This window comes from Phoenix dactylifera, chromosome 16 (genome assembly GCF_051530095.1).
Source record: "Phoenix dactylifera cultivar Ajwa chromosome 16, Ajwa_hap1_PhDact_Kaust_v1.1, whole genome shotgun sequence".
Lineage (NCBI taxonomy): Eukaryota > Viridiplantae > Streptophyta > Magnoliopsida > Arecales > Arecaceae > Phoenix > Phoenix dactylifera.
In genome coordinates, this window is record NC_143205.1 from 20589079 (window position 1) to 20601560 (window position 12482).

At 38.1% G+C, this 12482-nt stretch overlaps 2 protein-coding genes across 2 annotated transcripts; one reads left to right on the forward strand and one right to left on the reverse strand.

Annotated features, from left to right (window-relative positions):
• Window positions 1-1256: 1256 nt before the first annotated feature.
• Window positions 1257-5891, reverse strand: LOC103721865 (uncharacterized). The gene is made up of 2 exons (XM_008812234.6): window positions 5458-5891; window positions 1257-1821 (listed from the first exon to the last, which is right to left on the reverse strand). The coding sequence occupies exons 1-2, from the start codon at window positions 5717-5719 to the stop codon at window positions 1502-1504; spliced, it is 582 nt and encodes a 193-aa protein (XP_008810456.2). The 5' UTR covers window positions 5720-5891; the 3' UTR covers window positions 1257-1501.
• Window positions 5892-9121: 3230 nt separating this feature from the next.
• On the forward strand, window positions 9122-12224 carry LOC103721873 (Calcium-binding EF hand family protein). Its single transcript, XM_008812244.5, has 6 exons — window positions 9122-9632; window positions 10299-10401; window positions 10563-10628; window positions 11135-11305; window positions 11561-11657; window positions 11849-12224. The coding sequence occupies exons 1-6, from the start codon at window positions 9122-9124 to the stop codon at window positions 11996-11998; spliced, it is 1098 nt and encodes a 365-aa protein (XP_008810466.3). The 3' UTR covers window positions 11999-12224.
• The last annotated feature ends 258 nt before the right edge of the window (window positions 12225-12482 follow it).

Here is a 12482-nt window from a genome sequence, read left to right on the forward strand (position 1 = left end):
TCGCCAATAATTTTGGATCTCATGGTACACCAAACAAGTTACATGTGGATGTCCAAGGATCTTTAATCACTAGACCATAACATACAATAATCTTAGATCACCATGGATTAGATTATCCCAGAATGAAAATCACCAATAAGTTTATATAACCAAGGCGATCCCCTCTAGATCATCAAAGGCCCCCTAAAACTCTTACATATAAAATATTATATAATAAGGAGATCTCTGGCCAATGCATCAAGTGGTCAAAAAATTAGACAGTCTGATGCATAAGCTAGAAGAACTCCAAATCATATAATTTTTAGTAATGCAAACAGTTTAAACATAATAGATTATATCCAATGACTTGGACCATCAATATGAAACCCCCGTCATCTAATATAGATCTGACCAAATTTGAATAGAGATCCACTCAAGTATAGTCGAATCTCTCTCTCTCTCTCTCTCTCTCTCTCTCTACACACACTTTGTGATGAACTCTTCATTCGCAATAAAAATACCTATTCTATTATTTATTTTATATTATATTTTAAAGCAATTGAAAAAATAGAAAAAACAGCATCCCTGCACAAGTTACATGGTAGTATCACCCTATTTTTCTCCTAATATAGAGAGACAGGAAGACTTCTCAAATCGCCATTTCCGGTTCTTGCTGCCGCACATGCTACGTCATAGTCCTACAGGAAGACAAAAGAAAAGCTCGGTCCCTTTTCAAAGAAAGAGCCCCGCTTTTGGCCCCTCTTACAGCTTCATGCACAGAGATCTCGAACTTTTCTAACGTTGATTCAGGCCTTGGTATAGCTAACTGGTCCAAAGTCTAATGAAGAGGACATTAAGAGATCCCAACCACATTTGTTCCTGTACCAGGTAATGACACAAGATCTACAAAGGCCAAGGACGGGTAACCTCTTAAATGGCACCATACATCAATTATCCTGACAGGCAATACATCGCCTCTAAAAACAACAATAGCAACTGCAATAAAAGAAATATTCTCATATGACAAAACCAAGAATAAGAACATCTAATTGCAGTATTACACAAAGCTGGTCTTCTTCCACATTAATAGATTCAAGCAGATCATATAGCAAGATGAATCAAGTATGTTAGGTGTCATCTGAGGCAAAAAAAAGGGGGTGAGAGAGAGAAACTCGCACAGAACATGTCCGACGCCAACCATGAAATGCACCCAAGAACGCAAGCACATTGCAATTCAAGTAGTTTGGCATGTCTCCAGTATATTTCAATCAAAAACATGTAAACTGGCGGCAGAGAAGCCCAGTTCTTATTTTAATTTCAATTCAAGCATTGTAACTTGCCAATTCTGACATCCCCTAAAGTGAATTGAAGTAATATTGTCACAGGAATGCGACAGCAGTTGTAACCTCCATAACTATATACAAGCCTAAAGAGCAGTAAGGGACAGCAGAGAGAGTATAAACTTCACAAATCTTCTATGACATGTTGAAATAGTCTGGCTACAGGAAAACAAAACAACCACTTACTTCTCTATGAATTTCTCAATGCATGTGACTAGAGTACTCTCAGGCACAGCCCCGATAACTGTATCTTTCTTCTCACCATTCTTAAAAATCATGATAGTTGGAATGCTTCTAACTCCATACTTGGTTGCAATGTCCTGGTTCTCATCAGTGTTGAGATTCAAGCATTTAAGCTTTCCATTGTATACCTTTGACAAGTTGCCAACAATAGGATGAATCATTCGGCAGGGTCCACACCATGGGGCCCAAAACTCAACAAGCACTGGAGTATCACACTCCATGACAAGCGACTGCCAAGTTGATTTTGTCACTTCTGGAACTGTAATTCAAATGACCAAAAATATGCATAGTCAAAATTTGCAGAGCAACAGAAAGTGATCAGGGATCCATGCATATACCTGTGTGTGCACCATATGCACGGCTAATGTACACATTTCATATCGGAGATGGAAAAGAAAGGTTACAGGAAAGAATGGATTTAACATGAAAATACTGTAAAATAACTAAATTGGCCGCTACATTATCTACCTCTAACAAAGAATAAACATATATCAAGCACATGAAAAGAAACCTGCATAAGATATGAAATAGGCTGCCAGGTGAGAATGCCAACCCCAAAAAGATCCTTGGTAGATACAATCTACCCACCTAAGAAAAAGAGTTTCTTGCTATCATATCGTCATCAAACAAAATTTCATTAATATGATTTATCACTAATGATAACCAAACCAAATTTCTAACCTACATCAAATGCAGCCAACCAATCTGAAACCCAACTCTACAATTTCTAACCTAGACATAGTTCAAGTTCAGTCAGGTGAGGTAGACTTGTGTTGGATCAGATCTAGCATGGTCAGGTCTAATCAAGTTAGATCTCACACAGTAAGTCAATTCATGTTACATTGAGCATTGCCGACTTGTTTGGGGCAAGGATTCAGTAGAGTTTGGAAGAAACACAAAGTTTGGTGGTGGGTCAAGAGAACAGTTGGTTAATTTGGTTGTCTTTGGGCTGCTCGAGTTTCCAACTCCAAAACAACTTATTACATTGAGTTAATTTTTAGCAAGCATAGCAATATCTAGGCCCTCCCATTCATATTAACATGGCCCAACTTGTTCCCTAATTAAAAAATCCCATTGAAATATAAAAATAAGTTATAACCTATCCAGTAAAATTTGTTCACAACCATATTTTCAATAAACTTCGAAGTTAAAGACTTTCAAATGGTTTATAAAGAGATTTTTCATCTGCAGGCAGCATGGTTGCACTTTTAAAAGTGCAATATACACAAAGATCCACATGCAAAATTTTTGAAAATTTTTCATCGACTGGGACCTACCAACCTTCACTTGTTTGCCGACGATGTATGCTGTTAGTCCACTATCACTGTTAAACACAGATGCAATTGCTAGCCTTGGCAATGCAGTGCCAAGAATCAGGCTTTGACTTCCAAGAAAGCTACGCAGGCCCTGCACCTATGAAGATCATCACACTCACAAATGACCTCAACCACGTTTTTGATGGGTGGGAACTACAAGACAACAGCCTATCTGAATGGGATTTTTGTGTTAACTTTCCACTCCCTCAGTCGTTGGTCCATTGTAGTTCCCAGCAAAACGTGGTTGAATAGCACATGGGAAGATATTCTTTGCACGAATCTTATATAGATATGAAAGAGACAGAAGACAACATGGATGACCATTTCAGTCCTTCCCTCTCCTTAGCAAGATTAGTATTAGCATTAGGGCTGTGTCGGGCTCAAATAACTCCTGCAAACATTTAATGCAGGGGAAACTACCAGTTCTCCAGCAAACGTTGTGTGAGTGTAGTGTGGAAAAAAAAACAATTGATAGACACCCAACCTGAACTTGGCCCAACTAATGGTCTCTCTCTCTCTCTCTCTCTCTCTCTCTCTCTCTCTCTCTCTCTCACACTCACTCTCACTCTCACTCTCACTCTCTATCTCTATCTCTATCTCTATCTCTATCTCTCTCCTTAACCCAATTCACAGTGCATGGCCGTTGGCCTAGATGCACAATTAATCATCTCTTCCTCTAAGATTGGCATAAAAAGATAACCTCCCACATGCCATTCAACTCTGCTGTACCAGTACTACCAAAACACCAACAACAAAGAAGAGTGGAAAGTTGTCACAAGAGACCCTTCTAGATGGGCTTCTACCTTGGAGTCCCCGGCCATTAAAAATAACCTCTCTTTTATATCTTTCACTAATATGATAATCTTGGTTGATGTTGGGCTTGAAAGATCCCTTGGTGTTCAAAGCTCCACATTGGAGAATTTTTCATCAAAGGATCAAAGCCAGCACCTGCACTTACGCATTCAATGAAACAGACAACCTTACTGTACAAGGGTGACATATAAGGGAATATTGGATTTGCCTGCATTTATGAAAACTCTCAAAATACCTGTATTTTGGTTTTTATGCTTTTCGTACTTTTTGGTGCTATCCATAACCTAGCAAGCCAATGGTGACGTGTGCTGCCTGCGAATAGACATCTCTTTATAGATAATCCAAAAGTCTTTTGTAAGTTTGTTGAAAAATTAATTCTGAACAAATATATTATACCAGATAAACTAGTGTAGATTGTTTTATTACTTCAATAATATTTTTCAATAATTTGATAGATTATTTAATCCACACACTAATGATAACTAGTTAAAGAGACTTCTGTCACGACCATAATCCGAAATTTTAATGCCTCTCCTCTTGTACGTTCAGTGAGTTGCCGGCGCTATTGTTATAAATTCATAATAGTTGTTGCTCTTGCCCCATCTGGAGCAAATTTGTAGCACTGACTACAATCATATACAAGTATAAACTGCATAAGTACATGAAATTGGCCACAAGCATGGATGCATATATACATACCACAAAAGCACTCTTAACATTTTTCCGATATTTGCCAACACCTAGTAACCTATCTAGCTCCTACTATAATCACAGTGGTTTTATAAGATCTTTTCTTGATTTAAAGTGAATAGCAACAGAAACCTCAAGTGGGCATTATTTGTCTTAAATCAGCTAAATCAGATGTATAAAAAATGATAATATTTTAATGTCTTTCTAAAGATATTTAAATTAATATATTCATATATAGAGATTTAATTTTTGTTTTAATCTGTGATCCAATCAAATGCATCATAATTAGCAAATGTCCTACCTTGTATACTTGCTCCTCAGCTTCTCCTTCCCTATCTCTCTACCTTTATCTAAACACGGGTGAGGAAGTGAGGGATAAAAGACAGTTCTCTTTCGAACCAGAACAATGGGTTGATGCAACACATATTGCTTAAGAGAAGAGGTGAATAGCTTCAAAGCAACACATATTGCTAGCCAACTGAAACCAGCTCTTAGGAGGGAAAAAAAAAATAAGAAAAAAGAAACACCAACATTATCAAGTAGCCAAGAGAGTTACACTAAGTTATGAGCACAATTGCTTAAGGAATTGCTGCCAGGATTTACATATCAAACGAGGCTGCAATAAATTTAAGTGCTTGACTTCACTTGAAAGATGCCAATATCACCATGAAATTCCCATATCAGAACAAGATAAAAGGAATCAACGGAGACAGCAAAACACCTTTAACTTTAATCCCCTAAAAACTAAAGGAATATAAGAAAAAAAATCAATATTTATGTGATTAGCTTGACTATCATAATATGCAACAGCAATTATTATCTAACTAATGGCATAAGTATAAAAGGAATCCTAGATATTTGATCATTTAACCATTAAAAGTCATGACCCAATCATTCGAGAAATTATCGTATATATCTAAATTCATTACAACATCAAAAGCTATAAAATATTCTACAACATTCAGCTCTCCATCACTAATCAGTCAAACAAATCAGTAAATAACAAGAAAGCAAAATCCAGGTACAGTTCTCGAAATAAGCTTTCTAAAAGGTACCAAAAAAGTTACGAACTTTACCCTCTATAGCGGCCCGTGGCGCCTCACAAACCACCGATCCATGGCGGAGACCCTTACCGATCGCCACGTTGGAGGCTGACAGAGCCTTTGGACGGCGCGGAGCGATCCTCAAACCCCTAAATTCCGGCAAAAGTCCCATGCTGCGGCGGATAAGAGAGGTGGAAACCGGCGCCGTCGCCGCCCACGGTGCGGATGCCCCAATGATGCTGGTGCGAGGGCGGGGAACCGCGAGCGACTCGAGAACGGCGGCGGCAGGGGCCATTGGAGGAGGTCGAAGGGGGCAAATTTAGAGAAGCGAACCCTGCAGATTTATGGGGGGAAATGAACGAACCCTCGAGAAGCAATGAATTCTAGGGTTGTTGGATTCGAGGGGAGAGATGGGAGAGCAGCGGAATAGAGAGGAAGAGAGAGAGAGAGAGGCGCTGTTGTGAAATGGAGTGCTGACCGAATCCTGATCCTGATAGCGATAATTGTGGTCGGGTTTGGTTTGGGTCTGGATCAGAATCTGCGTTGGGACCCACATCCGGCTACGTTGTGTCGGCTACGGAGGAGTGATTTGAAAATAATGCCGTTATATCTCTATAACAGTCATTATAAGAATTATTATTTTAATCTTGCAACAATTATTTTCATATTAAAAAAGTGCAAACTGATGATTTTAATATTAAAATATGAAATTTTATATGATACGGTAAGTAGCAATATTATAATCACTACGTTGATCCATTTTGCATCATTATATGCGCTACAAAAGGCCCTTTCTTTTTATTGCCAACCCATTTTCATTTTGGATGTGAAAGAATGAAAAGCCATCAACCTGTTTATTGCGAAGATAAAAAACATTATTGCTCACCAATTTAATTCATTCCATCATGTATGAGAATTATATGCAAGGAGAGAAAAAATAGGACCATAGAAAAATACATACAACATTATCGTATTAGCAATCTAGAGCAATTCGCATTATATAAATATGAGCTGGACTTGTCTATACTTAAGTAGATTCCTATTCAGATTAGGTCAAGTTTGGATCGAATGATGGAGATCCCACATTAAAGATCTGAGTTGTTGAATATGATATACTATCAAATTATTTGGATATCATATAACTTGAAGATCCATAGGCTATACATCAATTGGTCAAAAACTCAAATGGTATGAAATTGTGCATTTTTTTTACCACTTGATGCAATAGGCTAAAATTTTTAAAATATATAATTTTTAGTTTACAAGCAGTACAAAAGCAGTAGATCACATCTAATAATTTGAATCATTGATGTAGCACTATAATTTTTTAATCTGGACTCGATTGGATCCAAGTGGGAAACCACTCGAGTGTAACCAAAATTTACCTCGTATAAATATATAGAATAGAATAAAATAGTTAGGTTCAACATGGTTCTTTTTGTTAGAAGCTTGAGGTTTGCTGACGACCGTTTCTCATTCAATATCAACTCAGATAGGTATAAATGGTAATAGATACTATTGAAACTAAATAAAAACAATATCATCCCAAGATAGTGAAAAATGTCCAGTTTCTGATATTGCTTGGGACTTTCTAAGCGAACTTACAACAAACCGATATTTTTAACAAATTGTATAAATACGAAATTGAAATTTGATATAATATTAGAGAGCATGCATAATGAACATGAATGCTATCAATGGTAATCTTTCGATAACACCATATTTTTCCATCCAAAGCACTCTTTCGACTATTTTTGCTTCCAAACAGCAGAAGTTCCATGGCTTTGTTTCAGAATTAGTGTAAGAAAACACAAGTCCCTATCTTGGAAGTGGGAACAAGTTAGAGCATAATCTCCGACAACTTCTTTTATCAACAGTAAATAAAAATAGACCGGCACACAGCCAATGACATGTAACATAAACATAATCCTAGGTGCACAAACAAAAACAAAACCAATGTAGAATGTTTCCTATAATTAAAACAAAAATTAGTACAGAGTTTCGATTGATTGATCAAACGCATGAGAGGTTCTCCATGTACTGAAATGCATTAAGCTATCTAAATTGCATTCCATACTCAACCAAGTCCCGGAGTTTCTTGAAACTCTCATCTCTCAGATTATAAGAGATGATCTCACCAGGTATACGTAAGATTAGTGACTCCTCCCCACTTCCTCCTCTAACATAAACAAAACCAATATTTTTATCCTCCTAATGGCAATCTTAGTTGGGTGGGCAATTACGGGCTCTGGACAAAAGAAAGTGGCTCATTAATGACACTATTAGTTTCATGTAGGCGCCCCAGTTCAGTATAGTTTTTAGGTTCTTTTCTTTTCCTTTCCCTTTTTTGTTGTTGTTGTTGTTAATAGTGATGGTGGTAGTTAAGTGATGTCTACGCCATTGTTCATGGGCATATTAGTATAAATCATGGGCTACGTGCTTTAATTGCTTATTAGCCATGTTTATGGGGGCCCCCTTAAGTGAGGAACACAATTCCCTTAGATCTCAACTGAAAATATCATGTATGGATATCAAAATTATGCACAATATGTCCTCTTGTGCTGAGCCATCTGAATCTCCCAAACACCTAAGCTCAAGCTCCACCGGAAACGGGTGGCTTCAACTCAGGATTATTTAGTAGACCAGTTCAAGGCGAAAATGCTTGATTTCAAGAAACATTAGCTGGTCTGGGAGGTTGCCCGGAAGCTCTCAGCCATTTCCGATCTACAGGGAAGTTTAAGTGGTATTTGGACTAATAATGTTGAAGCTCAAATGCTGCACAACCTGAGGGTGAGTGAGCAGAAAGAATGGGTTCATCAAACAATGGAAGTTCTCATCCAGATGAGAGAGCTCCAATAGTATTATTATGCTATCAAAGTTCTTAACCATATGAGGTTTTATTCTTTTCCCCTAGTATGTTGCCGTGAATCTCCCAGATAACATAGAGAACAACCGGTTCAGGCTTACACACTGCTATACTCATCCGTATGCATTAATTCCAGGTGACCCCGTCCACTGTCTGGATGAAATCTCTCATAAATTATCCCCCATGCTTCCCTCTATTGAGCAAAGATTTTGGTTGGGATGCAACGTATTCACGGAGTGGATGCATGCGTAAAAGAAAGCTTGCATGGCTTTGATATCCAAACTCACTACAAACCTTCATTATTTATGAAACATGGGACACATCATTGCCACCTTCTGGTGTATTTCTTTAGCCTATCTATCTCAGAAAGAGTTAAAAACTGAGCTCAAAGACGTGTATCCATTACGGATGAGACTTAATGAGAGGGAGAGGAAATGCGAGAAGAATGGAGAGAGATGAGGGAGGACCAGTAGAAATATGAGGCCACTTGGTCTCCAGGAATGTGCCAAGCACGTGAGCTGACAATGCTTGCAACCATCCAATGAAATAGATTTCTTGAACGGCTCGAGTCGTTTGACTTCAATTACCCCAATAAAAACCTGTCAACTTTAGTCAATCATGGCATCGAATCCTTCTCTTGGTGCTAATTTAGAATTCCTCTCATCCATTCGCCGGCCGTTTATAACGGTCATATTTGGCGGGAGGCATAAAACGGTCCCAAAGGCGCAATCCCTCCCTCCCGCCACCAGGCAAGCTCCCAAAGTAGCCGGCCCCTCGCCCAGAGAGCCGAATCCTCCTCCACCTCCGGCCAACACCGCCGCCGTCGGAAAAATGGTGAAGCCGGGGGTGGTTTACCTCCTCCTAGCCATCGCCTTCGTCATCCTCCTCTCCTTCTCCCATACGCCTCATGCCAGCCAAAAACGCCGCCATGGCCGCCGTCTGGCCCACCACCATGCCTCCTTCGATCCATTGGTGGATAAGCTCGAGCGGCGGGCCGAAGAGCAGGGCTTGCTCGACCCCGATACCTTTCAGGAGAAGTTGAACGCCATTTTCGATGACCGGGACTGGAGCAAAGTGCCAGAGTTTGGGGTGTTTGAGGAGTACTTCGGCGAGGAGGGCCGGCTCAATGTAACAGAGCGGTTGACGTATCTCTTCCCATTGTTAGATAGGTATCCAGAGGATGGGACAATTAGCTTCCAAGAGCTCGAGGTTTGGAACCGGAGGCAGGCGCTGGACCGACTGATCTACAGCACCGAGAGGCAGATCAAATTGCATGACAAAGATGGCGATGGAGCAGTTACCCTTGAAGAGTTTTTGTCTCATCTTTCCAAAGAAGAGATAGGTCTGCATGATTCTTTCATCTGGCTGTTATAAAGTTTGAATTGCATCTTGTTTATTCTTCTCCTGACATTATTTATGGAAATTTCTTGTGCTTTAAATATTTGGGATCATCAAGAGATGTTCCCTTCCCTTCTGATTAATTATAGCTTTATAGTCAATTCATTATAATCTCCTTCTAGCAAAAAAAAAATTAGAATCTCCACCATAAATTTTTTTGATATTCGTTTAATAACAGCCACATCAGACATTCAACCAGAACATAAGGTCTTAAGAGGAATTATTTGTCTTAGATTCTTCTTCCGATATCAAAATTTAATTGCATAGAACTTTAATTATGAGTAGATCGGAGCTCCACTGTCTTTTGAATAAGTTTCTCCATAGAACTTTTTCATCCCTTGGTTTTCTTTTCCGTTCTATTGATTTTTTTTCATTTTATCTTGCTTCTCTATGAATCATAATTTAATTTTCTTACCTATATGTCTCTTCATAGTTTATGGATATCTAATTAATGCATCATATTTGTGGTTGCATTTGGTTTCAAAATAAGATCGTTTTTAAGTGAAAGGAATAATGAAGTCAAGTTACTGAGAAAAGTTTCTAACAATGTCCTAGCTAATAATTTAGGCACGTTATGATGCTGCTCATTTGGAATGTTTCCATGGTACAGATTGGGACAACAAGGAACGTGGTAAAGGAGGGTGGTGGAAGGAGCAGTTTCTGAATGCAGATAAAGATGGCAGTGGATCGCTTGATAGCACCGAATTTAGGGAGTAAGAGCAGTACCTTCTTTTGTTAAAGGAACTTTGATCAAATACTACTTCATTTTCTTACAAATAATTTATGCATTGTAGTAAGAGCAGTACCTTCTTTTGTTAAAGGAACTTTGATCAAATAATACTTAATTTTCTTACAAATAACTTATGCTTTGTAGCTTCTTACACCCTGAAGATAGTAGAAATCCAGCAATCCAATTGTGGCTGCAGAAGGAAAAACTAAGGTAAATGATGCCAACCCATGAAACATACTGGACATTCAATGTTTTATTAGGTAACTTGCTGTTTCTCGTTATTCTTATGTTTCAAGTTATTTATGCAAAATTTCTATGGCACCAAAATTCAAAATTGATGAAGGTTAATGATATTGGTGTCAATCAAGTTTAAGAGTGCAAAGAAATACCACTAGAGAAGCAAGAGATGTGGCCTCCACGACCTCCACGAGAAAAGATATTTAGGAGTTTCCTGAATAACACTTTGCACAAATAAACGAACAATGAATTATGTGTCTGGCTTTTCTTCTTTTTTTTTGGTAATTGAAGAATGTGTTTCCCCCCTTCTTTGCTAGGAAAAGCATGAACTTTTGGTAGATTTCGTAAAGTTGGCTACCTAATCATCAGTATCTTTGTTCTCCACATTGTTGATGATGGTTCTGATATAGTCTCTATATCTCTTCATTTCAAAAGTCTATTTTTTTTTTCTCATGTTATCTGTGGTTTATGAGGAATAGAGAAATGGATCAGAATGAAGATGGGAAATTGAGTTTCGTGGAGTTTCGTGATCGACTTGATGGCATCTATCTGAGTTTTGCTTCATCTGAAACTGATGGGGCAGATGACTCCAAGCATCATCAAGATTATGCCAAAAGAAAATTTGGAGAGCTTGATGTCAACAAAGACAAGTATGTAATTTAAGATTCCTAGCTCATAATACAATAGATAGAGCCTATTAGTCCTTCAAAATTTTTTATTAAATATTATTCAATCCAATATTTGATGAAGTAATCTGTGCATTGCATGAAGATTTTAGCCCTGATAGGTATCGCTGGCAAATAAGGATCCGTAAACCTTAATAAACTAACTAATTAAATAAGATAAAGCATGTTTGTTTTGGTCCTGGTTATTCACTAATTCTAGGATTCTATAATATCTTTCAGAGTTTTGACAGCAGAAGAACTGAAGCCCATAATTCATCACCTTCAACCAGGGGAGTTTTCTTATGCCATGCATTTCACAAAGTACTTGATGCATGAGGTTAGAATTTATGTTTCTTAATCCGATAGTTCGCTATAACACAACTTAGAAAACGATAATTTGGCATAAATAATCTGAAATTCTCATGTCTATGTTCACTAAAAAAGGATATAAAAGTATATTTTAGTTGTGATTTCGTTCCCTCGAAGTGACTTAACTGCTGAACTTTTCCATTTGCAAATGTGATCTAGGCTGATGATGACAGAGATGGCAAATTGACACTGAAGGAGATGCTAAACCACCATCAGGCATTCTATAGTGCTGTTTTCGAGGAAGGGCCCTTTGATGACTATGATGATGTTGATGATGATTATGATGATGTCCATGATGAGTTCCGGTGACAATCACCATTTGAGATCCCTTTTTTTTTTCAAGAGGGATTTTTGGTGGGACTGTACTACCTTAACAATTTTTGCAAAGAAAATGACGGTTATACCTTTCTCAGAAGCTTGTTTTGTGTCAAGTGTATGAGCATACTGACCTCTTCAGCCAAAAATCATAGCATTAGGATTCTTTTCCAAAACATCTATGTAGCAGGTTGCTAGAAAAAAGAGGCTTTGACAGCAACTAGAAACTCCATTTAGGCTGAGAGCATCTTTTTGTGTTACTTTCAGTTTTTCCTTCTTCCCCTTGTCTTCTTAGATAAAGGGTTGGGGGGGGGGGGGGGGGGGGGGGACAATGTTGAACTAAAATTTTGTTTATTTGTCTTTTGGATTCTTTTTGAAGATTTCAAACAGGCAAGATATATAATGAACAATGTTAAAGAAGAGGCATGCTATTAGTTAAGATAAATACTTGCATCCTAAGCGAGTATTAGCAAATCAA

Excerpts from the sequence above, each read along its gene's own strand:
- LOC103721865 (XM_008812234.6), bottom strand. The coding sequence starts at position 5,719 with ATGGCCCCTGCCGCCGCCGTTCTCGAGTCGCTCGCGGTTCCCCGCCCT. Across the intron at positions 1,822-5,457 it reads GCCACGGGCCGCTATAGAGG|TTCCAGAAGTGACAAAATCA; the intron begins GTAAAGTTCGTA and ends TTTGAATTACAG.
- LOC103721873 (XM_008812244.5), top strand. The coding sequence starts at position 9,122 with ATGGTGAAGCCGGGGGTGGTTTACCTCCTCCTAGCCATCGCCTTCGTC. Across the intron at positions 9,633-10,298 it reads TCTTTCCAAAGAAGAGATAG|ATTGGGACAACAAGGAACGT; the intron begins GTCTGCATGATT and ends TCCATGGTACAG. Across the intron at positions 10,402-10,562 it reads GATAGCACCGAATTTAGGGA|CTTCTTACACCCTGAAGATA; the intron begins GTAAGAGCAGTA and ends TATGCTTTGTAG.